The sequence below is a fragment of the Penicillium concentricum genome (assembly GCF_028827145.1).
Source record: "Penicillium concentricum strain IBT 3081 chromosome Unknown utg000002l_segment0_segment0, whole genome shotgun sequence".
NCBI classification, from domain to species: domain Eukaryota; kingdom Fungi; phylum Ascomycota; class Eurotiomycetes; order Eurotiales; family Aspergillaceae; genus Penicillium; species Penicillium concentricum.
In genome coordinates, this window is record NW_026622755.1 from 3,171,116 (window position 1) to 3,195,494 (window position 24,379).

A 24,379-nucleotide genomic window follows, 5' to 3' on the forward strand; every position below is an offset into this window, starting at 1 on the left:
CAAGGGGTAGAGTCCAGCCCCATATAAAAAAGCAACACGTGATCTACATGACTAAGAGAGCTCCACCAGGCCAAATTTTCTCACAAAACTCCAAAGCAAACTCTTTCCTCTTCTCCAGCTCCAACCAACACCAAAAAGTCCAGCATGGACCGAAACCAATAAATGAGATTGATCTTTGGTCCATGCTGGAAGAACTCACTAATAGGTATGTGATACTAAACTCCCCTGACAGGACCAGTGAAGAAACAAAAGCATCGCACCAAACAGACTCTATCATGATGAGATTCGCATTAGAACCGGAATATTTAATAGGAAGAGCCGGAAGAGGTATGGCAGGGACTAAATCCCTGTCGTCGATGCTTACAATGGTTCTCCTGAGTAGAGTCTTGGATGCTTGTTGTTTCTTTTCTTGGTTCTGATCTTGGAAAAATCAACGTGTCGTTGCTTGGAGTAAATCGCTAATGATGTCTCTTTTGCAATGCAGATTCTGGATTCTTTTTCGATATTATCGACTGCTTGGATTGTTAGTGTGGGAGAATATAATAGCTAGATCAATTGAATGAATTATTCCATTACTTTGAATTATCTTGATACACTTGGGTTTATGAAAATTCAGTAGACAATTATCCCAGGGAAATGATTCTATTTACTTCGAAATTGAACTATCATACATCCCTTATATTCTCTTTCAACTCCCAAGGATATAAAACTTTTATATGGAACACAGACAGAGAAGACCTCCAAGGTAACAAGGTCGAAAATGATCACAACGCCAATAGACATGCTTGTACACAAATCCTAAACTCAGGCAACGCTAACAAACTGGCGCTTCTTGCCAGTGCCCTTAGATGTCTGCTGCTCCTCCCAAGTCTCCTCATCAACGTAATCTGTGGTACCCTGCTCGCGGATCTGGTTGCCGATGAACTGCAGCGCGGAAAGGTTGAAGCCCATCTCGTCCTTCTGACGGGCAAGGACACGACGAAGCGATACCCGAATACTATCGAGCATAGGACGCATCATCTTGCTGGCAACAATCTGGCGGTGGTGGGTTTTCAGGATGAAGAACAACACGCGGCAGGTGAGGGGCACGTTCCATTCGCGATCAGCCCAGATGTTGAGAAAGGTGAAGAGAGCGGAGAGTTTGGAGAATGGCAGAACCAAGAGAGCGTCCTGGAGGGCAGCTGCGGGGATCCTCTGGACGGTGTTCAGAACGTGCTGCTCGGCGGAGACGTTGTTGAGAGCCAGGTAGACTGGGTTACGATCGGGCCCGGCGGCGTTGGGGTTGGCGGCCTTGACCTTGCGCCAGTCGCGTACGACTTCGAGATCCTCGAGGCCTAGTTCCAGAGCTTCCATGATCTTTTCTCCGGCCATGAGAGTACCAGTCGTCTGCTTGCCAGCATCGACGGCCTCGGCCTTCTCGCCATCTTCACCGTCCTCCTCCTGCTCAAGAGATGCGGTGAGGGTGCTGTCGTAAGCCTCTTCCATCTCCTTCTCACGCTCTTCCTCTAGGAACAACGGCTCGTCTGTTTGTTGCCAGATGCGGATACTCTTGTCGTGACTAGCACTGACAATGAAGTCACCAGTGTGACTCATGGCGAGTGCCCAGATCTCACCGTGGTGACCAACGAGACGCTGGATTTGCTCGAACTTGTCACCATCCCAGTATTTGATGTTACGGTCCTTGCTTGCACTGAAGAAGTTGTGGCCGTTTCCATCCTTGTTGTGAGGAACGAATGCCACTGCCATGATACTGTCCTCGTGAGCCAAGAAGGCCTTGTGACAGTCACCAAAGTCCAATCCCCAGAGACGAACGGTCTTATCAGCCGAGCAAGTGACAATTAGTTTGCTGTCGTGGGAAATATCCATGCTCAAAACAGGAAGCTTGTGTCCGTAAAGGTTGAGGAATAGCTTCAGCGAGTCGACGAAGAAGACCTTCACGGTGTTGTCTAAGAGAGAAACAGCCAGAAGTCGAGAATCCGGAGAGAAGCGAAGGTTGAGGATATCATCGTTGACTTTCAGGGTTCTTGTGTGTACCAGCTTGAGGCGGGGAGTGGTACGTTTGGTTCCCGGGATTTCCTCCTGGACAACCTGGAAGTTCCAGAACTTGGCTGTCTTGTCTGCGCTTCCACTGACCATAGACTTGCCATCTGGGTGCACCTGGAGTGACCACACGGGTCCGTCGTGGGCTTTGATAGTGTCGAGCAAGGTTGAGGATGCAATATCAAACACCTCGAGTTCTCCGTTCTTGTTACCAACAACCACAATCTTATCACCAGGAAGGAATGCGGAACACAGGGAATATCCACACTCGAGTGTTCGTAGACAACTTTCGGTGCGAACGTTCCAAATCTTGAGGGTGCCATTCGAAGCAGAGGCAAGCATTCGGTCGTCGGAGCTCAATGCAATCGACCGGATATCTGTTCGATGACCAGGAATGTCCACTGCCAAGCTCCTAGTGTAGTCGGGATCCTCGCTGTCGACGTTCTTCTTGTTTGCTGGCACAATATTGTAGGCCTCAAGCTGGTTGTTTGTTGTTGCGGCCAGGAGGTTCAATCCACTTGACTTGTTGGTCATCCAGTCAAAGGAACGAACCTTTCCACCAGTTCGCACGATAACATGTTGGACGAAGACTTCCGATATAGGAGCGGCGGATACATCTTCGGGCTTGTCGTTATCCTCTTCCGGTCCGTTTTCCTCGGTGCGAGCCTCCTTCTCCTTTCTTCTCTTCTTCTTACGGGCCATACTCTTTTGTACCTCGGACTGAGAGCGAATGCGCCAAACCTCGACCGACTTGTCGGAACCGTGGAATGCAACATAGTCTGAGCGGGGGTGGAATCGGATGCCGATTGTGCGGTCCTTGCCATGTCGGTAGAAAGTTCCTCGTTCTGTGAGAATTCGGCGACCATCCGCGCCCACCTTCTCCCTGGAAATCTCCATCATAGCCGCCTCGTCAATCGACCAGACCCGAAGTTCACCATCATTGCCGGCTGTAATACATCCGCCCTGGTCGGGTGAAAGACCCAAGCTCCAGCACTCGCCATTTGATTGTGCCACATGTGTTTCAATGCAGTGCTGAGAGGCCAGATCCCAGACTTTGATCAATGCATCCTTTCCGGTGGTCAATAGGAATCCCGAGTGTTCACTCAATCCGGAAGCAGTGAGCAATTCGGGCGAAGGGAATAGGAAATGTAGCGATGTGATCTGATCGGTGTGTCCGCGAAGTCTGAAAAGACCGGTCTCAGTGATCAAATCCCAGACGATGATATCGGTATCTTTCGAACCACTGGCGAGGCGCACGCCTGCGTTGTCGAAGGCCAGTTTGGTGACGGCAGATTTATGACCGTTGAAAGAAATAATAACGGTGGCTGTGCGCGAATCCCAAAGGCGAATACTTCCATCCTCGTAGCTGAGAAGGGATATTATAGTTAGAGAAAACTCATTCGACTAGGACACACCGGAGAACACTCACCCAACTGCGAAGATATCTTCATCTGTCATGCTCTGAGTGACCACACTGACCTGCGCTCTGCAGGCAGAATCGCGCCATCTTCCAAGAAGTTCTCCCTTCTTCACATCCCAGCACAGAACTTCCTCACCTGCGCCGACAATGGCTCTTCCGGCGCCAGTCTGGCGTGCAACGCCGATCTGGTCATCTTTGGCCCAAACCGCATTCGAAGACGCCGAGGCGACGAGCCCGAATGTATTCGAATGCTCGAATTTACTGTATAAAGGTTAGCGCTTAGATCAGAGGGTTCCAAATCACAAAAAATCGCACGTACAAGTATGATTTCACCATCGTTGAGGGTGGATGGGAAAATTTTTGGAATCTCCGATTGCTATCGATAGGATAAAATTAATACGGGCGGCGACAGCGACCTCTCCGGCTCCCCCCCACCGCCCATGACGATCACGGGCAACCTCACAACAGCCATCCAACTGCATTGTGAATACCAGCCATTGTCCTGCCCGTCATGCTTCTCTTAGATTACCAGAATGCTTTGATCCAGTCGCTCCTGACGGAGCGCTTTTCTGGGTATGTTTTGTTCCTCCCCAGCACTGCGACCCCGCGCATTCTATACACATCACCCCGAATCAGGCATCCGGCTAACAAGCTGAACTCAGAGCAACCCCCGTCTCCATTGACCAAGTGGTCTCCGACTTCGACGGCGTGACATTCCACCTCTCAACTCCCGAGTCTAAGACCAAGATCCTCATCTCGATCAATGTGAAATGCTACAAGGAACTGGTTCAGTACGGAGCCCAGGAGGTGTTGGAGAGAGAATACGGTCCATACATTGTGTCTCCGGAGCCGGGCTATGACTTTTCTGTACAAATCGATCTCGAAAACCTGCCCGCGGAGGAGGAGGCCCGGAATGACCTGATTATGAAGCTTGCTCTCCTGAAACGGAACGCAATGGCTGCTCCTTTCGAGAAAGCATTCGACGAATTCAACAAGCTTGCCGAGGAGGCTTCCAGATACACCTCAGAGTCAGCGCCACAGGGTATCCAGGAGGGCGGTGAAGTTATGGCGATTCACTATCGCGAAGAGGAGGCCATCTATATCAAAGCCAACTGGGACCGAGTCACAGTGATCTTCAGCACCGTGTTCCGCGAAGAGACAGACCGGATCTTTGGCAAGGTCTTCCTACAGGTTCGTAAATTGCCACAATTGGTCTATGGATTCGTGAGGGACTCTTACTAACAGAATATAGGAATTCGTCGACGCCCGGCGACGTGTCTTGACGCTTCAGAATGCCCCTCAAGTCCTGTTCCGTAACGACCCTCCCCTTGAGCTAGCAAATGTGCCTGGTTTGAATGCCACTGGAGGCGAAGTTAGCTATGTCACCTTTGGTATGAATGCACGATGTGCCCTCGATCTCCATTTTAGTACTGACTCGGCTTGCAGTTCTGTTCCCTCGACACCTGACCCCGCAGCGTCGTTATGAAAACATTTCTCACATCCAGACCTTCCGTGATTATTTCCACTACCACATCAAAGCCTCAAAGGTATGCGGTCTCTCTCGGTCTTGTTTAGATTGTAATTGATGATTAACCATTTCTCGCAGGCCTACATCCACACTCGAATGAGGAAGAGAACAGCAGACTTCCTTCAGGGTACGTATCATCCAATCAAAGAAAGCATATTTACCGCTAACCCACAACAGTGCTTAACCGAGCTCGACCGGAAAATGAAGAACGTGAGCGCAAGACTGCTAGTGGTCGCACGTTCCGAGTGCAGGGTTAGAGCTTCGAAATTTCTTTGTTTGTATCAGCCAATTCGAGTCTATTGTTTATACACATTTTCTTTGTTCAGATGCTACCTAGCAGCACATTGTAGTGTTAAACCTTCAACCTAGCTTAAGCAACCGAGCCATACATCCCTACTTCTCAATCGCTAGACCTCTTGAACTATAGACATATTATTTACAGTAGCATCACTCGAGAGTTGAAGCAAATCACTCGAGGCCATAGCAAATGATACAATGTAGTTGAGGCTAAGCCTTTTAAAGACTATGGTTGATAAGCTAAATAGTTTCTGAGCAAAGCTTTGATATATTCAAACATTGGACATACCTATTTGAGGATCTATCCACCTGACATCCCTGAATTTCTTTTCTCTATTTGCGCCTTGTCAACCACGCCAAAGGATTCCCAGCTGCTTCAATTTACTCACATATAATCTCTTTTTAATCCGTTTACGCCCTCCAAGTACGCAAAGGAGATCACCAGCCGCTTAAATTTGTAACCTTAGAACATACGTAGGAAACATAATATAACCTACTATATAGTATTATTGATAAGGAATATCATAAAGCACATAACTTATAGTACCTTATAGCAAAGAATTCTATAGTTACATAGGTAGACTAAGCATAACTGCGGAGCGAAGCGGAGCAATTAAATCATATATAAAGCTTACAAGCTATCCCCTAATTTCGTTCATGTTATCCTATTATAGTTTCAATTCCTATATATGTAGCCCTGGAGGTACCTAGGTATAGCCATGCCTTAACTAATCAAGCAATATTATAGGTGTAGGACTGAACTAGCGGATCATTTCACCCGCCTACTCGGGTAGAGGTGGTAGAGGTGCGGAGTTTTTCATGTCCATGTTATTAATGTCTATTCATTGTTCTTCTCTAGGCCAATCACGCGAAGCAAATTCCCAGCCGCTTCAGTGCGCCTACCTACATGTAGGTATGTATTGGCACATGATATGGAAGGAGCGAAACCATCCCTTCTGCCTCGCACCTGCCATGAAGCTCTTTATACCTCAGTTGGACGCCGAGAGTGGATGGACGTAATAAGCTGAAATACTATGTAGTCTAACAAATATAAATACCAAGTTTATCGTTTCTTCTTCTTTCTTTCAATCATTTCTTTTCTTTGCGGTACTCCAACGTTGTGAATGCTCAAACGACACTATGGCTCCTAAGAAAGGTCTATGGGGAGCTTCTCTCTCCAAACTACGAAAGACGCAACCACGTGAACCAGAGATCCCCCATGAGACTACCCTACTTGTTTACAAGCGTCCTGTGTCAAACAGTTCCAGCCTGTATTCTGAATCCATGCTCCCAATTCCTCTACCAACAGTCATGACCATGTTCCCCCCAACTCCTCTACCAACTGTGGCGTCCGATTCCAATCTTGACCCTGTGACAATGGCTTCGACCATTTCTCAGGCTCGCCTGAATGCTCTGCAATCAGGAGAGGACGTCGATTTATTTTTCCAACGGGGTAATGACTGTATTGATGCTTATGCCCAGGCCACCAAGGCCATGATGGAGAATGCCTGTGCGCGTGTCAAGGATGGAGAGGACCCTCCATATGAAGAGATCGAACAGTTGAAGGAACGTTTCTTCAGATACTGCCAGTCAATTGTGGAGGAAGCATTGTCCCTGCTTTCTCATACTGCCAACAACCCCCGGCGGGTTGAAGTTTCCAGCAATTCGACCATGCCTTCGCTCATCTCGTCCACTTCAAACACGACTGGTTCTGAGCCAAAAATGCCCTTGCAATCTAGCTCATCTGGCAGATCAGGATTTTCTGAGGCATTGGTAAGTGACTTGGCTCCATACATTAGTTTCACTTTTGAAAGAGCGGACCCTGACCTGTGATAGCTCGCATCTAGCGGCCGGGGCTGCCTCCGTCTCTACACTGTGAGCAGCGATGAATGGGTCATGGTTCCATCTATGCCCTCCCCCACGACTCCAACTAAGGTTGTGGCCCCCGAGAACATGGACCCTGTTGAGGAATCCATTCACCTCGGTGTCATCGTGCGCATCTTTGGCAAATTGTACACTATGTCAAAGATCATGGAGATAATCATCTTGTACTACGGCGCTGAGGTATGCTTGAGCTCACAACTTTACTCTTTTCTCATCCTTCCATCTCTTGCTGCTTCGATACAACCACTAACACCGATATTCTGCTCTTAGAACGACGAATCCGAGACCGGTCTACCATACTGGATCAAACGCAGCGAGCAGAACGTGCGCACCCAGAAGATGGCCGTGCTGATTGACACTGTCGAGAACCTCTATTATACCCTCTATGCCCGGGTTACCATTGAGCTGGCCAGCATTGAGCTTTGCGGTTCCTACCGAGTCGACACTAGTGCATTGCGAATCGAGCTTCCATTCCTCATGCCAGAGGCAGATCATCTCTACCGCATCGTTCTCGCGTTCAAGGACGTGCTGGACTCTCCAGAGATTTGCGCAATCCTTCGAAAAGACGTCATTGCCCACTTCCAGCAAGGATACCTCGATCAGGTCATCACAAAGAAAAACAAGCCAGAGGCCCCCTGCTTTGACCCCCTCGGATATCGCCCGTTTGCGATGAAAACTGTCTCTTACCGACACGGATCTTACGGCGAGAAATGGAAAGAAGTCATTCCATTCTTCAATTTCATCCCAGCAGAGACCATGACAACAATGTCGGAGAAGTATCTCACCATGACTCCAGTGACTATGCCACCTGACGACATTCCATTTGAGGGGCTTCCCTGGATTCTCCCAGAGAATGTGGGTATGGCTGTCTGGGACACAAACATTGTGAGGGATTACCGCTTGGCTCATATCGCCCAGAAAATGGGCACAACCATCGGAGAAGAACGCAAGAAGGAGTCCGCCCCTGGCCTTTACCACCTGATTAGGCAACAAAAATGCATTTGCAACTCCATTTGTTCATGTTCCTCACAGTGTACCGAAGAGGTGGAGCGCGCCTGTCGCTGTGCGGAGCGACATGTACGCATCATGGCGACCAAGCGTGGTCTTGCCCACAGACGCAATGGACCTACTTTCGCTGCTACTGCTACCACCACTGCTCGCATGTTCTTTCATGGTTTGTCTGAGCTCAGACGTGATGCTGAGACTGCTGATATTACCATTGAGTTGGACCAAGCTTTCGAACTATTTTCTCTGTTGATCTCCACGGAAAGAGATATGGCTCTCCGGGAAGAGTCTCAGGCCAGCCTCTAAGATCGCAGTCCTGTGACTTCGACCACGACTTACGATTACGACTACAACTACGACTACGATTTATGATTTGCAATTCCCAGTTCGGTTCATGAACTACAATCATAATTCAAATGGATCAAGGATTCCCAGAGTGGACATTCTGTACATCCAAGTTTGATGGACATCATCCAAAACAAAAACAAAAAAAAGGGAGAGAAAAAGGAAAACGAAAACGACCAAAGAAAGCGAAAACGAAAAGGAGGAAAGGTCAGTCAATTCCGGGCAAGTGATCGAGGAGAAATCATCGAAGGGAAATAATGGGAGGAACCCAAAGGGTGAATAACATCATTTGACAGATATTGAATACTGATCATGAGCCATGTCATTTATTTGATGAAGCCACCACGAGAGGTCTACATATCGAGTCTCGAAATGGAATAATTCAACCCCAGATGATACCTAATGTTCCGTACAGACTCGTCCATCCCATACTATCCAACCTCAGCAACAGCAGAACAGACGGCTGCACCTCCAGAAAATCATAAGTGATACAATTTGGATCACCCGGTTTCTTGAAATCCCAACCCCAGCATTGATAAGGAGATCATCTTCGCCGGTATCTTCGGGTATTTTGAAGTATTCCCCAGTTTCGGCGAGCTCGGCGATTGGTGCCAGGCTGGCTAGTATTGTTTTCACTTCTTCCCCGTTGACCATGGTGAACATATAGGTCAAATCCTAGTCTTTGGACTCCTTGCTAACGAGTCGGTTTTGTAGTCCATTTTGAGGATATATTGCATCTCGTTGACTTGGCTGGGTATTGTCTTCGGAAGTGTTCTACTGGGTAGATTTTAAACACTCTCATTTTTCTTCTGGAACATATGTGTAAATAAAGTGAAATGATGAGCTGTCATTCAGAGGGAAATATCGGCGATATAGAGAAGAGGCTCATTGAATCGGCAGGGATATAGATAAGTAAACGTAGGTAGCCCTAAGAGTCGCAGGGGTTTTGTATCGACTGCTCTTTTTATAAAATAAAAAAAAGATAGATGGACAAATCTAACAAATTTAACAGAAATAAAGAAATAAGTAACAAAATAAATATCAAGAATGCCGAAATTTCACGATTTTCATATTCTCAGAGATACTCCGTAGTGTAAGGTACAGTCGGCGGCGCAGACCAGTGATATCTTCGAGACATTCTCGGCCTTCACCGGTGAGTCGCATTTTTCTTCTCTGTGCCTCCAAGTTCAGGTCTGAGTCAACAATCGTTTTCTGCTGTCTTCTGCTGTTCTATCTCTTCATTTTTCACTTTTCATGCCTTAATGCCCCAGAAATTCGCTGAGCCCATCTTGGCGCACAGAGAGCCAAGGTAGGGATGGTGACCAAGGCAGTGTCACATTCATTATCATCATCATGGACGTCCATTAGCAAGTGGATCGCGAACATAAGCATAAATCAGACCCCGATCCAGATTGCCCGCCTCCGACAACCGAGCACGGCACGGCCATATCACGCGGCAGTGTGGCCCTCCTACGGCATCACCACTCCCGTCCCTGATCAGCCATTCGGTTCCCCCAAATCGCCCTTTCGATTCGACACTGGCTACGCTTTATGTGCCAAACGACCCTCACGACCCTTCCCTCCACCTTTTCTGTCCCCACCCTCTTCATCCTTCTCGGATCCTTTGACGACACACGGACTTAGCCAGGATAAGAGATTATCCGTCAAGGGCGAGCTAGTCCGTGGCTTGAATAATGGAGACGATGCGATCATCGTTGCGGAGAACTTCATAGGCGTCGACGATGGCGTAGGCGCCTGGGCTACGAAACCTCGTGGTCATGCTGCGTGAGTTCTCTCGTCTCAATTTGTATCCTATGCGCACGATCGCTGACTTTTTCATTTCTCATACAGACTCTGGTCTAGACTCCTATTACATTTCTGGGCCCTCGAGGTCGAAAAGCACGTCGACCACCGCATGCCCACCCTCGACCCGGTTGGATACCTGCAGTATGCATACGAGGAGACCCTGCAAGCAACCACGTCTCCTACCGAGTGGCTCGGCACCACGACCTCCGCCACTGCCATACTACACTGGACCAAGGAGAATGACGGCACGCAGAAGCCATTGCTGTACGTTACAAACCTGGGCGATTGTAAGATCCTCGTAATTCGACCGAGCGAGAACAAAGTCCTTTTCCGCACTGCGGAGCAGTGGCATTGGTTCGATTGTCCCATGCAGCTTGGCACAAACAGTATCGACACACCCCGGAAAGATGCAGTTTTGTCTAAGATTGCGGTGCAGGAAGACGACGTCGTCCTCGCGCTCTCGGATGGCGTCATGGATAACCTCTGGGAACATGAGGTCCTGAAAGTCGTTATGGATAGTATTGGCACATGGGAGGAAGGGCGCGTGGCTCCGAAGGATGCTGCGCGGCACCCTCATCTGGCTGATGACCGCAATGTCTATGTCGCCCGGGAACTGCTTAATGCTGCTCTGACGATTGCCCAGGATCCCTTTGCAGAGAGTCCCTTCATGGAGAAGGCTGTGGAAGAGGGTCTGGCTATTGAAGGAGGCAAAATGGACGATATCTCCGTCGTCGTCGCATCCTGCAAGAAAAGCGATGGATGAGAGGCAGCTATCGGTTTTACGAGACTTTCTTTCACAAATTTCCACCGGATCTTGAATTCCACGCTACCCTCGGACATGCGCCAGTTTTCATTGATACCACACCTCGGACCGCAAGGCAGGCTTTCATTTCCCCTAGCATCAATGCTAGATGCTCATACATACCGCCAAAAGCTTGTCCAACCACCTTGCTATTGTGCAGCTATTATGCCTTGCAAGTGTTGAATCAGGACTCAGACATGCACTGCAGTCAAACACTCATCCCCGGGAACTCATATCCCCCAGTCTTCCAGCGTGAGGCTTGATTGCTTAGCCTCGCCTAGTCATCATATTCCCATCCGTTGGTATCTTTCATCGGCTCAGACAACTATATGGCCAGCGGAGACTGTGCATCGGGGGTTTGCCAACACCCCGAAGACCTGATGCCACCCTGTTAAACTGGTGATCCTACCTATAGCAAATATCTCCTTTACCACATTTGAGACCCCTTCCCTTATGCATTCACCTATGATAGATTCCATTACTGGCGCGATGTGGCTTGTCTGTCCATCGTTTAATAATCATCTTCGATCTAAACAGAACAAATAATAATATCTCTTTGACTCAATACATCGTATGCTGTTTTATTTCTCATTTCAAGTCTGTGGAGATCAGCAAATGCAAAGTATAGGGTACTTAATCTCAAGGCTAGATGCCCCACTTGGACAAAGTACTGGGTACCTCATCCTCAGCACAGACCATACCACCGCCGCTTCCGCCCGGCAGAATGAAAAAAGTTTCGGTCGACTTAGAAGCTCATGACTTTTGCTGCATTCAATCCTCAAATACTTGACATTCATCATTCACAATGAGGGCCAAACGTTCAAAGAAGTATCGCAAGCTTATGCACCAGTATGAGCTCACTTTCGGTTTCCGAGAGGCCTACCAGGTCCTGGGTATGTTCCATTCAATGCATTGCTCTAATGTCCGATGTCCAGTACTGACTTGCGCTCAAACAGTTGACTCGAATTTCCTTCGCGCCACCGACTCTTTCAAGATGGAGCTAATTCCTGCACTTGAGCGAACAGTCCAAGGCAAGGTCAAGCCTCGTGAGTCGCACCGAACACCAAAAGTTCCCGCCAAGACACATCCCAACTAACCATCTCGCAGTATTGACAAAGTGCTCGCTCGCCGCTATCATGGCCGCACAACCCATCAATCCCAAAACCGAAAAGCCATACCGACCTCTCTTCCTTCCCCCTCCCACAGAACTCCCGCTCCGCCACTGCTCGCACAACGCGGACTCCACGCCTATCGACGAAATCGAGTGCCTCCTCTCGCTGCTTTCACCCAACGCAGACTCAAAGAAGAATAAGGAGCACTACATTCTCGCGTGCGCGGATCCAATCTTGAGAAAGACAAACAATAGCGAGAACCAGCCCCGCAGACGGAAGACAGAGGAGGATCGTAAAGAAGAGGAAGCTATGCGCCGTTCTCGCGCATTGCGCTCCGGTGCCCGCTCTATTCCCGGTGTGCCTATCATCTACGTCAAGCGCTCGGTGATGGTCCTCGAGCCCATGAGCAGCCCGTCCGAGATGGTGCGGGATGGTCATGAGCGTGGCAAGTTCCGCGCTGGATTGGATGTTGATCCCATGTTGGGCAAGCGCAAGAGAGACGGCGAGGCTGATGGTGAGAGTGCTGATGAGGAGGAACCCAAGAAGAAGCGCGGTCCTAAGGTCAAGGCGCCTAATCCTCTCAGTGTGAAAAAGGCTAAGAAGAAGACTGATGCGCCTGCACCGAAGAAGAATAAGGATGCCCCGAAGGAGGTTGTTGCGGATGCTACTGAGCAAAATGATGGCGATGAGTCTGCTGCGCCCAAGCCTAAGAGGAAGCGTCGTCATGCTAAGGGTCCTCGTGAAGACTACGAGGAGACCGCCGAGCCTAACGAGGCCATGGAGGTTGACGCTTGATTGAATCTTTACGGCATAGGCGACTCATGATGCTGGTTATCATTGCATGCATTCTCAACCTTATTTCACTCCTAGGGTGCGGCGTTCAGATCGGATGGGTTATATCTAAAAGTTCAGCTGATGTACATAATAGTAATGTACATCTGATATCATTCAAGAGATCCTATAATCCCCAGTATATCGTAGATTAAGTGTATGGCATGTATGGCATAGGTGCCAAATAAAACGGGACAGAAGACAGAGCGAAAGCCAGTTGGCTATATGTATATTTACATGTTCAGATATCGTACAAGTCTTCTTCCCCATAAATGAGAGGAGATAGTTTGGGCTCGGTTTGCTTGTCCCCGTGCATTCCGCTGAGAATATATCCCAGTCGAGTTGTAATCTAGAGCCCATGCGGAATGCTGCCACTAATACCACGCAGCGGTGCTGTCTTTTCAGGTATCAGTCAAATCAAAGAATAGCCATAAGAAGCACACTCCAAACTCCAGTCCCAAACGTGATGGCATATGCTCATCTCCCAACACAGTCTATTGCTTCGTAGCACTAGTACTGGCGGCCGCTGCGACATTGGCCGCTGCAGTAGCCGGAGCAGGCCCTTGATCAAGCTCGCGCTCCTTGGCCCAGATCTCCTCGACACGCCGGCGGTTGCTGCGCGCATCGTCTCGGTTGCGCTTTGCCCGCTCGTATCGCTCTGCGGAGAGGCATTTGTTCACGTCACGCTTGATATCGTTGCAGCTTCCAATGACTTTGTGCAGGAATCCCTTGGCGTGACACTCATCCAGAGCAGTCATGATCTCTTCGCAATCTGTGTGATATCAGTCAGTAACGGCAATTATCAAGTGGAATGGGGCGGCTAGATGGATCTTCCAGGTAGGTGAACTCGACATACTGGCATTGTAAGAAGTGTGGAGGTGAGAATGCATGATTGCGGTGATTAGACTGAAAACCAGAACAACTTGAAAGACAATTGCAAGTTCAATCGTACGATCAACGCAAAGCACGAACATCGCGGGTCCGCAAAACGTCCGGGCGGTAAGGAGATCGGCCTGATTCTGCCGGGCGGAAAGCCCCTCGAGGCACACCGATAAAAAAAATATCGCCGATAAAAAAAAGTGGACGGTGATCAGTTTTGTCACAACACTTTCACAATGTCTTCCATGATTACGACTACGACATGGGTGAAGCGCGGTGTCGCTGCCCAGTTCCCTACCAAATATGAGATTGACGAGGCCGAGATGGGCCGTATATCTAAGCTTGCGCGCATGCAGCTTGAAGATGCCAAGGACGATATGAATGCTGCCCAGGAAGGATCTGGAGATGAGGGTGACGATGCCATGGTTGATGATGCTGAGGAGAAGACCGAAGCTAAGGGCATCGATTCAGCGTGAGTTGTGTTGAGCGCAGTGAGGATTCAACTCGTACTAATCGGGTTCACAGTGATGATGATGTGTTGAAGGAATTCGACATGGATAACTACGACAAAGAGGAGAAGGATGAGCACGGAGAGAAGGCCACCATGTTCGGCAATGTTCAATCCCTGGCCTACCACCAGCCCAACGAGGAAGACCCGTACCTTGTGATCCCCGAGGACGAGGATGATGAAGAACGCGAGGAGCTCCAGATTATGCCCAACGACAACCTTCTATTGGCCGGAAAGGTAGAGGACGAAGTTGCGCACTTGGAGGTCTACGTCTACGAAGACAAAGCGGACAACCTCTACGTGCACCACGACATCATGTTGCCCGGCATCCCGCTTTGCACAGAGTGGCTTGATATCCCCGTTGGCAAGAACCCCGAAGGTCGGACACAAGGAAACTTCGTGGCTATCGGAACTATGGAGCCCGATATCGAGATCTGGGATCTGGATGTTGTGGACTGCATGTACCCCAATGCTATTCTCGGACAGGGTGGCCAGGACGCCGATAAGATGAAAAAGAAGCAAAAGAAGAAGGCCAAGGCCAACGACGAGTACCACATCGATGCCGTCCTGGCGCTGGCCGCCAACCGTCAGCACCGCAACCTGCTTGCCTCGGCCTCAGCCGATAAGACCGTCAAGCTCTGGGATCTCAACACCGCCACCTGCGCCAAGTCCTACTCCAACCACAAGGACAAGGTCTGCTCACTAGACTGGCACCCTACCGAGTCCACCATCCTGCTCAGCGGCAGTTACGACCGCACCGTGGTGGCAGCAGATATGCGTGCGCCAGATGCCCAAGCCCGCTGGGGCGTCGACGCCGACGTCGAGTGTGTGCGCTGGGACTCACACGACACCAACTTCTTCTACGTGACCACCGACGGCGGCATGGTCTACCGTTACGATATGCGCAATGTCCCCACCACCCCCGCCGAGTCCAAGCCCGTCTGGTCTCTGCAAGCACACGACTCCTCCGTTTCATCATTCGACATCAACCGCTACATCCCCGGTTTCCTGGTGACTGGCTCAACAGATAAGACCGTCAAGCTGTGGAGTGTCGAGAACGACAGACCCACTCTGATTGTCACGCGCAAGCTTGAGGTCGGCAAGGTGTTCTCTACTTCCTTCGCACCCGACCAGGAGGTCAGCTTCCGATTGGCGGTTGCTGGTAGCAAGGGTAATGTGCAGATTTGGGATGCTTCGACTAACGGCGCTGTCCGTCGTGCGTTTGTGTCTCGTCTGCCTGATCTTGCTGGTGATGTCCAGGAGCGCACTGTTGGTATCAGTGCTGATAATGACGAGTCTGATTCGGATGAGGGTGAGGATGAGGATGAGGGTGAGCCTCGTGGTGGTGATGGCTGGGAGTCGATGGATGAGGACTAGGTGGATACAGATACCCGTGGATCCTTCCGTTTCATATGCGCCAAAAAATAGATTTCCTGTTAGGTTTTGCATGTTAATGACCAGTCTGTTATGAAGTTTTGGAAATATGAGAACAATTCCAATGACATTCATGGGAACGTAGAAATATACTAACAAATACAAGTACTATCTTGAGAGGATATCCTGTCTATGTTCTATGTCAATGAAGCAAGTTCCTTGAAGAACGAATCATGAATCTTGGCTGTCAAACTTTTTGAGTGGATATATATCAATACTTACAAGACCAATTTTGGATACCTTTCTTATTATGTACTAGAACAGGGGGATAAAAGTGCTCCCAAGATGGGGACGGGGATAGCATAGATTCCCAGCGGCACATAGTCATTAACCATCAAGCCGCTGAGTTTGGTCGTAAGGGGGTAAGGGGAAAGTGTCCCAACCTCGATGTAACCTTGAAATGCACTCTACCATGACGTAGTACCTCGTTATGATATTTAACCCTGCAGCACCCGAATTATTGCCTGGTGAATACCTTGACTTCATATGGATGTATAAATCCGCTACCACGTGACAATAGCCCACTTCCAAGGTTGGCATTCTTTTAGCGGACCCACATAACGCAACCTTAATTCTAAAACAGACCCCATATGTTGTACGTTGTATCTGAACATTGGGAGCCATAGGGGGTGATATTTGGCCTTATATTTTCCAGCATATATCGATGTTTGGATTAGGCTTGTAATCGATACGGCGGCGACGGTCTCCTGGGCATATTTACGTCTACTAGTACCCCGTAGCCGCTCAGAAAGGGAAGTATGTTAAAGTGACCCTCCATCATCCCGTATTCACTTCAAGATGACGACTATTGGTTAGCTACGGACAGACTTTCGCTATTATGAACCAAAATAATGACGCGAACTGAGTGAATGCAGTGCCCGAAGCGGCATTGCGACTTTTCTAGGTCTAAAAGGTGATGGAAGCACTAAAGGACATAAGAGCAAACGTTACTACGTTCTTCTGTACTCGTTTTCCATCCACAATCCAAATGTAAAGCTCTGAGAGAGAATTACTAGAAAGGCACTAAAACAAGGTACTAAATAAGGAGGTTACGTTCCTTGTGTCTAGTAGTGTATCATCTCCACTTCGCAACCTAGTTATAATCCTTAGATCCGGTAGGTCAGCCACAGCCTGCAATCTTACGGGAAAAGTGATCATTAAAGTATGAAAAGAGCTAGAATCACTAAAGCCGAGCTTCAAAGCTCGGGCTTGCATTCCTGATCTAGATAATTAAACGAACAATACATGCCCCTAGTAAGGACTAGTAAGAGCTTAGTCTCAATTTCAAGCACTAATACACTGGTTTTCCTCTCTATTGGCCTATGATAAACTACCACTACTAGTACACAATGTCTAGACTCTAGTGTCGTTTGGCCTTTGATTCATTTTCTCTCCCATCCACTCATAAGCCGATCCATCCCTGATCTTTATTTGAATTATCCTTCCATATACATTCCTCCTATGCCAAGCTCCTCACACAGCCATGCAATACAAGACGTTTGCTATCTTCTTCGCCACTACAGCATTGGCTGCTGCCTCCGACGATCCCACGCTTGATCCCATTCTCGAATCCCTCGCCTCGGTGCCCACGTGGGTTGCAGATGCGCTGAGTAGCGCTGAGCCGACAGGTTGGGACTCTTCCCTTAGGTCTGACTTTGCATTCCTGTCCTCTGTGTTAGCTGCAGAAAATGCCGGGACTATGCCGGCCTGGTACAGCAACCTCCCTGAGAGCGTTCAACAGTGGGAAATCACAAAAGAGGCTGCGATCGTTTCTTACGCCCAAACAGTCACCCAAAACTGGCCCACCTTCACCAACTCGTATGCCACTGATACAGCTAGTGTCACAAGGACTTTGTCTTCATCTTCGGATGCCAGCACAAGTTCAGTCTCTACTGGCGGTGCCCCTGTTGTCACTGGCGGCGTTTTCATGGGTCTTACTGGTGCAGCTGGAATCCTGGGTCTTGCGATTGCTCTTTGATGTCTGTAGAGTTGAAAAGTACCACATTAGATTAAAAAAATACGAAGTGCTCTGCTTCTTGTAGTATGAGCTCTTTTATTCTGTCTGACTTAGGGCTATACACACTTTGACGTAATCAAGCCCCGGGACAACACAACAAGTAACCCCGAGATAACATGGCGGTCGGAGCGGCCGATCAGTGCCCAGGCACCCACTTTACTTAACCCAAAAGAGACCCCGAGTACTAACTTCTTGTACACATAGCTATTTGTTTATTATTTAACACCTTCCCCCTCCTAACCAGGTAGAACCTTTGTATCAGTATCATTTTCTCAGACATGGACACTAGTTTCCAAGCCGCCATCGACGCCGGCAAGATCAACGGCGCTGTAATCTGTGCCACCGATGCCGAAGGCCACTTCCTCTACAACAAGGCAATCGGAGAGCGCACCTTACTCTCAGGCGAGAAGCAACCACAACAGCTCGATGACGTGCTGTACATAGCCTCAGCCACCAAATTGCTCACAACCATTGCCGCCCTACAGTGCGTGGAAGACGGCCTATTAACGCTAGACGGGGACCTGTCGTCCATCGCCCCAGAGCTTGCTGCCAAACATGTTCTCACTGGCTTTGCCGATGATGGAAGTCCTCATCTCGACCCACCAGCTCGCCCCATCACCCTCAAAATGCTGCTCACACACAGCTCCGGCACCTGCTACCACTTCATGAACCCGCTCGTCGCCAAGTGGCGCGCTCAGTTCGCCAATCCTGAGAATGATGACCCTCGCTCCGTCGAGGAAATGTTCAGCTACCCTCTCGTCTTCCAGCCCGGCACTAGCTGGATGTACGGGCCCGGTCTTGACTGGGCTGGTCGTGTGGTGGAGCGCGTTACGGGCGGAACCCTGATGGAATTCATGCAGAAGCGTATATTTGACCCGCTCGGTCTCTCAGATGCTCAGTTCTATCCTGTTACCCGTGAGGACCTGCGAGCCCGTCTCGTCGACCTCAACCCCGATGACCCCGGTGCCGTTGGTATGGCCGTTCTCGGTGGTGGGGGCGAAATGAACTTGCGGGGCCGTGGTGACTTTGGTGGCCATGGGTTATTCTTGCCCGGCGTGGATTTCGTTAAGGTTCTGCGCTCGCTTTTGGCCAATGATGGCAAATTGCTCAAGGCCAATATCGTCGACGATATGTTCCAGCAACACCTTGGCCCTGAGGCGGCGGCAGGTCACCAAGCTGCGCTTGTTGGTCCAATGGGTGTCTTTTTCCGCGTTGGCACGGATCTGGGGATGAAGGTTGGCCATGGTTTGGGCGGTTTGGTGACGCTTGAGGATGTTGATGGATGGTATGGCGAGCGGACGTTGACTTGGGGTGGCGGCTTGACGCTTGCTTGGTTTATTGATCGAAAAAATAATCTATGTGGTATCGGGGCCATCCAGGCTGCGCTGCCGGTTGATGGAAAGTTGGTGACGGAGCTGAAGCAAACCTTCCGTCGTGATATTTACAATAAATATACTGTGTGGAAGGGCCAGCAGTAGACATAATTGATGGAGAGGGAAGGATGTCCCTTTTCTCGTTTGGTATATAATTTATTGGGATACTTAGAAGAGTAATCAAGCAAATTTACATTTCTATTGTACAAGCGACCCCAAGACCAAGACAGGTCAAAAGGATTATTAAAATAAAAAAGGCAGAAAAGATCACCACATGAAGCGCTGAGTCTTGCCAGGCTCCTGTGGCCACTCAAAGCCCTTGTACAGGAAGACATATCCAGTGATCAAATTAATGATCAAGAACCAAACCGTCTCCACGAACTTTGGTGCGTTGATAATGAAGTCAGCGCGGCGCTTGGCTTCCTCTGTGCGAGGGCGAGTCTCTCGGTCCCTGAACAGACATGGCAGAGGAGGGAGATGCACACGCCACATAACCCACGGAATGATGAAGTAGCGGGGTTCGACGAGGGGTGCTGTGATGAGGGACAGGGAGGTAGCGGCCAGCCAGACAAGGACGAAGCTAACGCGCGGTGCCTCCAGCAATTCCCTCTGCCGTGTGAAGATGTGTTGCTGGACTCTAGCCAGGATCGCGGGATCATTTGGATCCGTAATCTCTGCTGGTGGCTCGGTCTTATTGGTCTCCACTGGTGGTTCAGGCTTCTTGACCTTCTTGTAATTGGGCCGGTTGGGCTTCTTCGTTCCCTTTGGCGGCTGTTGGTGTGCCGGTGCAGGCTTGCGCGCAGAGGACGAAGTGGGTTTGGGCTCTTGGACTGCTGGTGCCGGAGCCGGAGCTGGTGCCGGAGCCGGCGTCGGTGGTACAGCCGGGGCAGATCTCTGAACTCGGAGGGTTTTGGGCGGACGTTGGATGGTGGTGAATCCAAAAGCGGAGATCACAGCCCATCCACAAAGGAAGTAGACTGGGACTGCTGCATACTTGACTGCTGGGTGGAGCAGAAGAATACGGAACACGTAGAACACATAGTGTCGGTTATCAGCAAGAGTGAAGGGGTGCACAATGGTATTGAAGTGGACCACGGCAAGCATAAGCGGGATCACAATCAGGGCTGCCTTTAGCTTGGGGTATTTCCTCTGTTTCGGCGGGAAGCCGAGGTTCAGATATTTGGGGAGCGGCTTAAGGGCGAGAATGTTGATCAGAGGAATGACGAAAAGAGGCCATGAGAAGAAGGTGAAATACGGCCAGATGTAGAGCATCTGAGCCAGGTGGATACCCGCGGTATGGAACTCCTTGTGGCCTATTGAATGGCGGCTGTCAGTCAAAAGTCGCTTTTCATGTAATAAAACCAGTCACTCTTACCTAGAACGACTCCGTTGTTCCAAAGGACAAATGCACCAAATGCCGCAAGGACGATGATGTGAGGAATGAGAGAAACGAGGAGAGAGAAAGGCTGCTTCAGGCCCACAGTTGCAAGTGAAATAGCGGTCTTGAAATAATCTGTATCTTGTGTTAGAATGACCTCATGCATGGCTTCATATTGTATATTCAAAAGATCAATTTACCTTCCAAGGAAGCCTCCGAAACGAGAGGATCATACACCTCATTCTGCAGACCTTGCTTCACAATCGTTGACACTTTCGATGACATGCACGGCGTGGCAGACTTGCGAATCTTGCGGACCACTTGAAGTCCACCTAGGAAGATCGAGACCCAGAAGATATTGGTCTGTCGGAAGACCAGTGCAGCCAGCGCGAAACCCAAGAATCCCAATGTCTCCAGAATGCCATTGCTAGGCGCTCTTTTCGCACCTTCTCCCGACTCAGTTTTCTGATCCCTTTCTAAATCTCTCTTCAGGTCCCAATTGTATGCCTCCACGACGACCAGCAATGCAAGAACATCTGTGTAGTACAGACCGGAGAAGAAGAACAGCGGAGGGAACAAGCAGATGTTCAACACGGTGTGAGACACGTTCGCTCCCAGCGGCCGAGTATTTTTCGTCTTCTGCAAGGTATCAAGCAGCTTTTGTAGTCTCCATGGGAAAACAACTGTTGTCGCACCAACGTTCGTCATGCGCAGGACATCGGGAGTGAGCTTTGTCGGGGACCCGCGTAGCAGCAGCACAATAGCGAAGATGACGTATGAGCACAAATACAGGCCCGGTGGTGTTGTAAGCTTCGGATCCCATTGCGTCCACTTATGCGCCCAGTATGCTTGTGCTTGTGGGACATGGAAGACTTCGTCGAGGTAGGATTCTGGAACGGCCTTGTTGACAAGACTCACCCAGAGAGGAATCAAGACCAAACAAAAGGGAACCAACCATCGAGCACTCCGGCTGCGATCAGATTCTGGAGGATTAGCCATGCTGTCTATATAACCATTTGCAGCATTCATGAAAATTTGCCAGACATTCTGCAATTCTTCGGCCACCGGGTCCCAGGCGGAGCTTGCGGAGCTCATCCGATGCAAACGTTTCAAACGTTTCGACCGTTTCGAAGTTGTCATCTCGACGCGACTTGAAATTAAGTGAAGACATTCAAAGAGAAGGCAATTGACTATTTGAAGAGAGGGTCAAATAAGGGAAAAAAAGAAAAGGAAAACGAGTGAAACGGGAGAAACGCGAAGCAAACGGTCAACATCGCGACCAAGACGACCTATATCATCCCAAGAAAAACCATGAGATCGCGACTCTGAGAAATTGAAATCGCCTTCATTTTCCTATTCACATCATGGCTTTCCCTCTTCCTCGGGGCATTACAGCCTCAGAGATCGCCTTCCTGGCGGAGATGGAAACAGTGACAATTGTGCCTCGCCAACGTCTAGAAGGCCTCGAATTACTGGGAGTGAATGCGCCTCCAAACTACTTCATCTGAACTCCCCAAAGCTAACTATCCCCAGGGCCCCGTTGAACCTCTCGTCCCACCCCGACGCGCCTCACTCCCCCTCTGGCTCGCACTCCTCCTCAAACGCCAACGCCGCGCAAACATCATCCCACCAACATGGCTACACCCAGAGCCATTAGCTCTCATCCTCGAATTCGAGTCCCAACACCAAGACTACAAAAACGCTTTCTCCCCACCTCCTCCCCTGCCCGGTCAACCCAGCATTCTAGACCGCGATGCCCTACCATCTGCTCGGCCGCAGTTCACACCAGATGGCAATCGGTACTATGCGGCGCCGCCTTTCCTCCCTCAAAACACAGCCCAGACCGTGACGTCTTCTCGGGATCCCCCCTCACTACCATTTCACTGGGTTGAGCTTGGGAATATGCTGCTTGAGGCCGCGAGCGATGATCTCGTGGACCCAGATCAGATACGGAGACTGCTGAAGGACCTGCGCGAGGTGCGCATGGCGAAAATGAGGTCTGGTGTTGATGTGCTGGATGCTGCAGCGACCGGTGGCGGTGGTGTTGCTTTGACGGGTGTCGGTTCTATGGAGCTGGGAGAGGAGCGAGGGTTTATCACTGGTGTGGTGGATGGTCTTCGGTATGTTCGGTCTCATTCTAGTACACTTGCATATCCGAGTATATGCGATACGGGAAAGTTCATTGCTAACTGGCGCATAGGAGAATTGGGTCCTCCAAGGAACAGGCCCGGCGTGAACAGATGGCCGAGCAGAGAGCAAATGGTGGCTATGATGGCACCCAGGACAATGACGAAGAAGATTACATGGAGTTCTAAGCATTTCGAGCCCTACTTTTTTTCCTGTTTTTGGGGTATCTTTTATTCGGAGTTATTCGGTGCATATGTGACGCAGACCAATGCTCAAAACGACTTTCATGTATATAATCCAATATACCCTTCGGATCCAATAACCAACGGTTATAATCGAAATTGTTCCAATTTAACTAACACCATACCGCATGCGAACGCTTTAATACAAATGATGTTGCGAAAGAAAACCGAAAGAATGGAGAGGGTATATCGGTCCCCGGGTAACATTGGTGCCGGGTTTGGCCAGGTTTATCGACGTCAAAAACAGTGTACAGAGAATCATATTGTCGACAGGCGAGCGTGTCAATTCTCATATCATTGGACATCGCCCTGGTTCTTTTGCATCATCTTCCTCCGCGCCGCCAAGATCATATCGTCCCGACGCTTCTGCAGTATCCGCTGGCGCTCTTCCTTATTCTGAGACCAGGAGGACTTGGAAAGTGTTTCTGGCTGTGACTCCACAGGAGGGCTCGCGGCCTTTTCATCCAGGTTATACCGAGAGATCAAGTTCTGTGCGTCGACTTTGAGTGTGGATACGGCTGTGGCGGTCTGCGCCGGTGGGATGTTGGTGGAGGGGATTGGGACCTGAGGCTGGAACGAAGGAGGAGGCTAAGAGAGTGAATTAGTCAATGCTTTGGTATTTGAAGTTGATATGTGAAGCCTGCAACCAAGTCCAGTTGTCGTAGACAAAAACAAGGCGGGGGAATTAATGACACCATCAGCTCAACACGTACCGTTTCTAGTCCCCGTCCAGTCAGGACTCTCTCTGTAGTTGCGGCAACACTTCCCCCATTACGCTGCAGATCCCACATTATATCCCGAGTGCTCAGTTGAGGGAACATCTGCGCGATCTGTTCCACCTGTGCCGGATCGACGACATTGCCACGCCCCCGACCTCGGTTTCCTCCCGCGGAGTTTTCATCGCGGTTAAAGAACCATCGAAAGACAAAGTATGATACAACCGCTAGAGTGAGAAGCGAAGGTATGTTCAACGAAGGTTCCTCGTCTGTCATCTTGTGTTGGCGGAGCGGAAGTTGAGTCAGGTGTTCGGGGTCCCCGGTGTATGCTGGTATCTAGCTGTAACGGTTCTGAGAAAGGCAAGACGTCAAGTTGAATATGATTTGATATAAGTGATGTCCAGGCGGGATACTTCGGTATTGGCTCAATGGGGGTAATGAAATCGCAATGCGCGTCGGAAGGTGGCACCGGGTCGAGAATCGGGCACGTGCCGGGTATCGGAGTTTCCAGGTTTGTCTCCAACGACACTCATATTGGCACTTCTAAGGTTATATTGTACATTTACAATGGAATCAAGGAACAAAAAGTAACACAACTCAACTATTTTCTTCGTATGCAATTACTCTATAGCTTA

At 49.6% G+C, this 24,379-nt stretch overlaps 13 protein-coding genes across 13 annotated transcripts; 8 read left to right on the plus strand and 5 right to left on the minus strand.

Moving 5' to 3' along the window:
• Positions 1-804: 804 nt before the first annotated feature.
• On the minus strand, positions 805-3,796 carry N7517_004801 (snoRNA-binding rRNA-processing protein DIP2; the record flags this gene model as incomplete). The annotated part of the gene is made up of 3 exons (XM_056722531.1): positions 805-3,406; positions 3,470-3,721; positions 3,780-3,796. The coding sequence occupies 3 exons, from the start codon at positions 3,794-3,796 to the stop codon at positions 805-807; spliced, it is 2,871 nt and encodes a 956-aa protein (XP_056578781.1).
• A 104-nt stretch (positions 3,797-3,900) lies between these two features.
• Positions 3,901-5,260, plus strand: N7517_004802 (actin-related protein 2/3 complex subunit 2; the record flags this gene model as incomplete). Its single annotated transcript, XM_056722532.1, is given in 7 exon segments — positions 3,901-3,943; positions 3,955-4,033; positions 4,123-4,651; positions 4,713-4,851; positions 4,907-5,007; positions 5,067-5,115; positions 5,166-5,260. The coding sequence occupies 7 exon segments, from the start codon at positions 3,901-3,903 to the stop codon at positions 5,243-5,245; spliced, it is 1,020 nt and encodes a 339-aa protein (XP_056578782.1). The 3' UTR covers positions 5,246-5,260.
• Positions 5,261-6,425: 1,165 nt separating this feature from the next.
• N7517_004803 (uncharacterized protein) lies at positions 6,426-8,480 on the plus strand (the record flags this gene model as incomplete). Its single annotated transcript, XM_056722533.1, has 3 exons — positions 6,426-7,058; positions 7,122-7,349; positions 7,440-8,480. 3 exons carry the CDS (start codon positions 6,426-6,428, stop codon positions 8,478-8,480), a joined length of 1,902 nt encoding a protein of 633 aa, XP_056578783.1.
• Positions 8,481-8,960: 480 nt separating this feature from the next.
• On the minus strand, positions 8,961-9,173 carry N7517_004804 (uncharacterized protein; the record flags this gene model as incomplete). The annotated part of the gene is made up of 1 exon (XM_056722534.1): positions 8,961-9,173. One exon carries the CDS (start codon positions 9,171-9,173, stop codon positions 8,961-8,963), a length of 213 nt encoding a protein of 70 aa, XP_056578784.1.
• A 661-nt stretch (positions 9,174-9,834) lies between these two features.
• On the plus strand, positions 9,835-11,088 carry N7517_004805 (PP2C family serine/threonine-protein phosphatase; the record flags this gene model as incomplete). Its single annotated transcript, XM_056722535.1, has 2 exons — positions 9,835-10,304; positions 10,371-11,088. 2 exons carry the CDS (start codon positions 9,835-9,837, stop codon positions 11,086-11,088), a joined length of 1,188 nt encoding a protein of 395 aa, XP_056578785.1.
• Positions 11,089-11,932: 844 nt separating this feature from the next.
• N7517_004806 (rRNA-binding ribosome biosynthesis protein UTP23) lies at positions 11,933-13,034 on the plus strand (the record flags this gene model as incomplete). The annotated part of the gene is made up of 3 exons (XM_056722536.1): positions 11,933-12,020; positions 12,084-12,173; positions 12,235-13,034. 3 exons carry the CDS (start codon positions 11,933-11,935, stop codon positions 13,032-13,034), a joined length of 978 nt encoding a protein of 325 aa, XP_056578786.1.
• Positions 13,035-13,564: 530 nt separating this feature from the next.
• Positions 13,565-13,960, minus strand: N7517_004807 (COX assembly mitochondrial protein; the record flags this gene model as incomplete). Its single annotated transcript, XM_056722537.1, has 2 exons — positions 13,565-13,842; positions 13,927-13,960. 2 exons carry the CDS (start codon positions 13,958-13,960, stop codon positions 13,565-13,567), a joined length of 312 nt encoding a protein of 103 aa, XP_056578787.1.
• A 225-nt stretch (positions 13,961-14,185) lies between these two features.
• On the plus strand, positions 14,186-15,834 carry N7517_004808 (rRNA-processing protein PWP1; the record flags this gene model as incomplete). Its single annotated transcript, XM_056722538.1, has 2 exons — positions 14,186-14,421; positions 14,475-15,834. The coding sequence occupies 2 exons, from the start codon at positions 14,186-14,188 to the stop codon at positions 15,832-15,834; spliced, it is 1,596 nt and encodes a 531-aa protein (XP_056578788.1).
• A 1,540-nt stretch (positions 15,835-17,374) lies between these two features.
• N7517_004809 (uncharacterized protein) lies at positions 17,375-17,869 on the plus strand (the record flags this gene model as incomplete). The annotated part of the gene is made up of 1 exon (XM_056722539.1): positions 17,375-17,869. The coding sequence occupies one exon, from the start codon at positions 17,375-17,377 to the stop codon at positions 17,867-17,869; it is 495 nt and encodes a 164-aa protein (XP_056578789.1).
• A 317-nt stretch (positions 17,870-18,186) lies between these two features.
• On the plus strand, positions 18,187-19,386 carry N7517_004810 (serine hydrolase domain-containing protein; the record flags this gene model as incomplete). The annotated part of the gene is made up of 1 exon (XM_056722540.1): positions 18,187-19,386. The coding sequence occupies one exon, from the start codon at positions 18,187-18,189 to the stop codon at positions 19,384-19,386; it is 1,200 nt and encodes a 399-aa protein (XP_056578790.1).
• A 162-nt stretch (positions 19,387-19,548) lies between these two features.
• alg10 (dolichyl-P-Glc:Glc(2)Man(9)GlcNAc(2)-PP-dolichol alpha-1,2- glucosyltransferase) lies at positions 19,549-21,799 on the minus strand (the record flags this gene model as incomplete). The annotated part of the gene is made up of 3 exons (XM_056722541.1): positions 19,549-20,594; positions 20,657-20,794; positions 20,860-21,799. The coding sequence occupies 3 exons, from the start codon at positions 21,797-21,799 to the stop codon at positions 19,549-19,551; spliced, it is 2,124 nt and encodes a 707-aa protein (XP_056578791.1).
• Positions 21,800-22,023: 224 nt separating this feature from the next.
• On the plus strand, positions 22,024-22,974 carry psf2 (DNA replication protein PSF2; the record flags this gene model as incomplete). Its single annotated transcript, XM_056722542.1, has 3 exons — positions 22,024-22,137; positions 22,193-22,779; positions 22,860-22,974. 3 exons carry the CDS (start codon positions 22,024-22,026, stop codon positions 22,972-22,974), a joined length of 816 nt encoding a protein of 271 aa, XP_056578792.1.
• A 348-nt stretch (positions 22,975-23,322) lies between these two features.
• Positions 23,323-24,020, minus strand: N7517_004813 (CUE domain-containing protein; the record flags this gene model as incomplete). Its single annotated transcript, XM_056722543.1, has 2 exons — positions 23,323-23,616; positions 23,742-24,020. The coding sequence occupies 2 exons, from the start codon at positions 24,018-24,020 to the stop codon at positions 23,323-23,325; spliced, it is 573 nt and encodes a 190-aa protein (XP_056578793.1).
• Between the last annotated feature and the right edge of the window lie 359 nt (positions 24,021-24,379).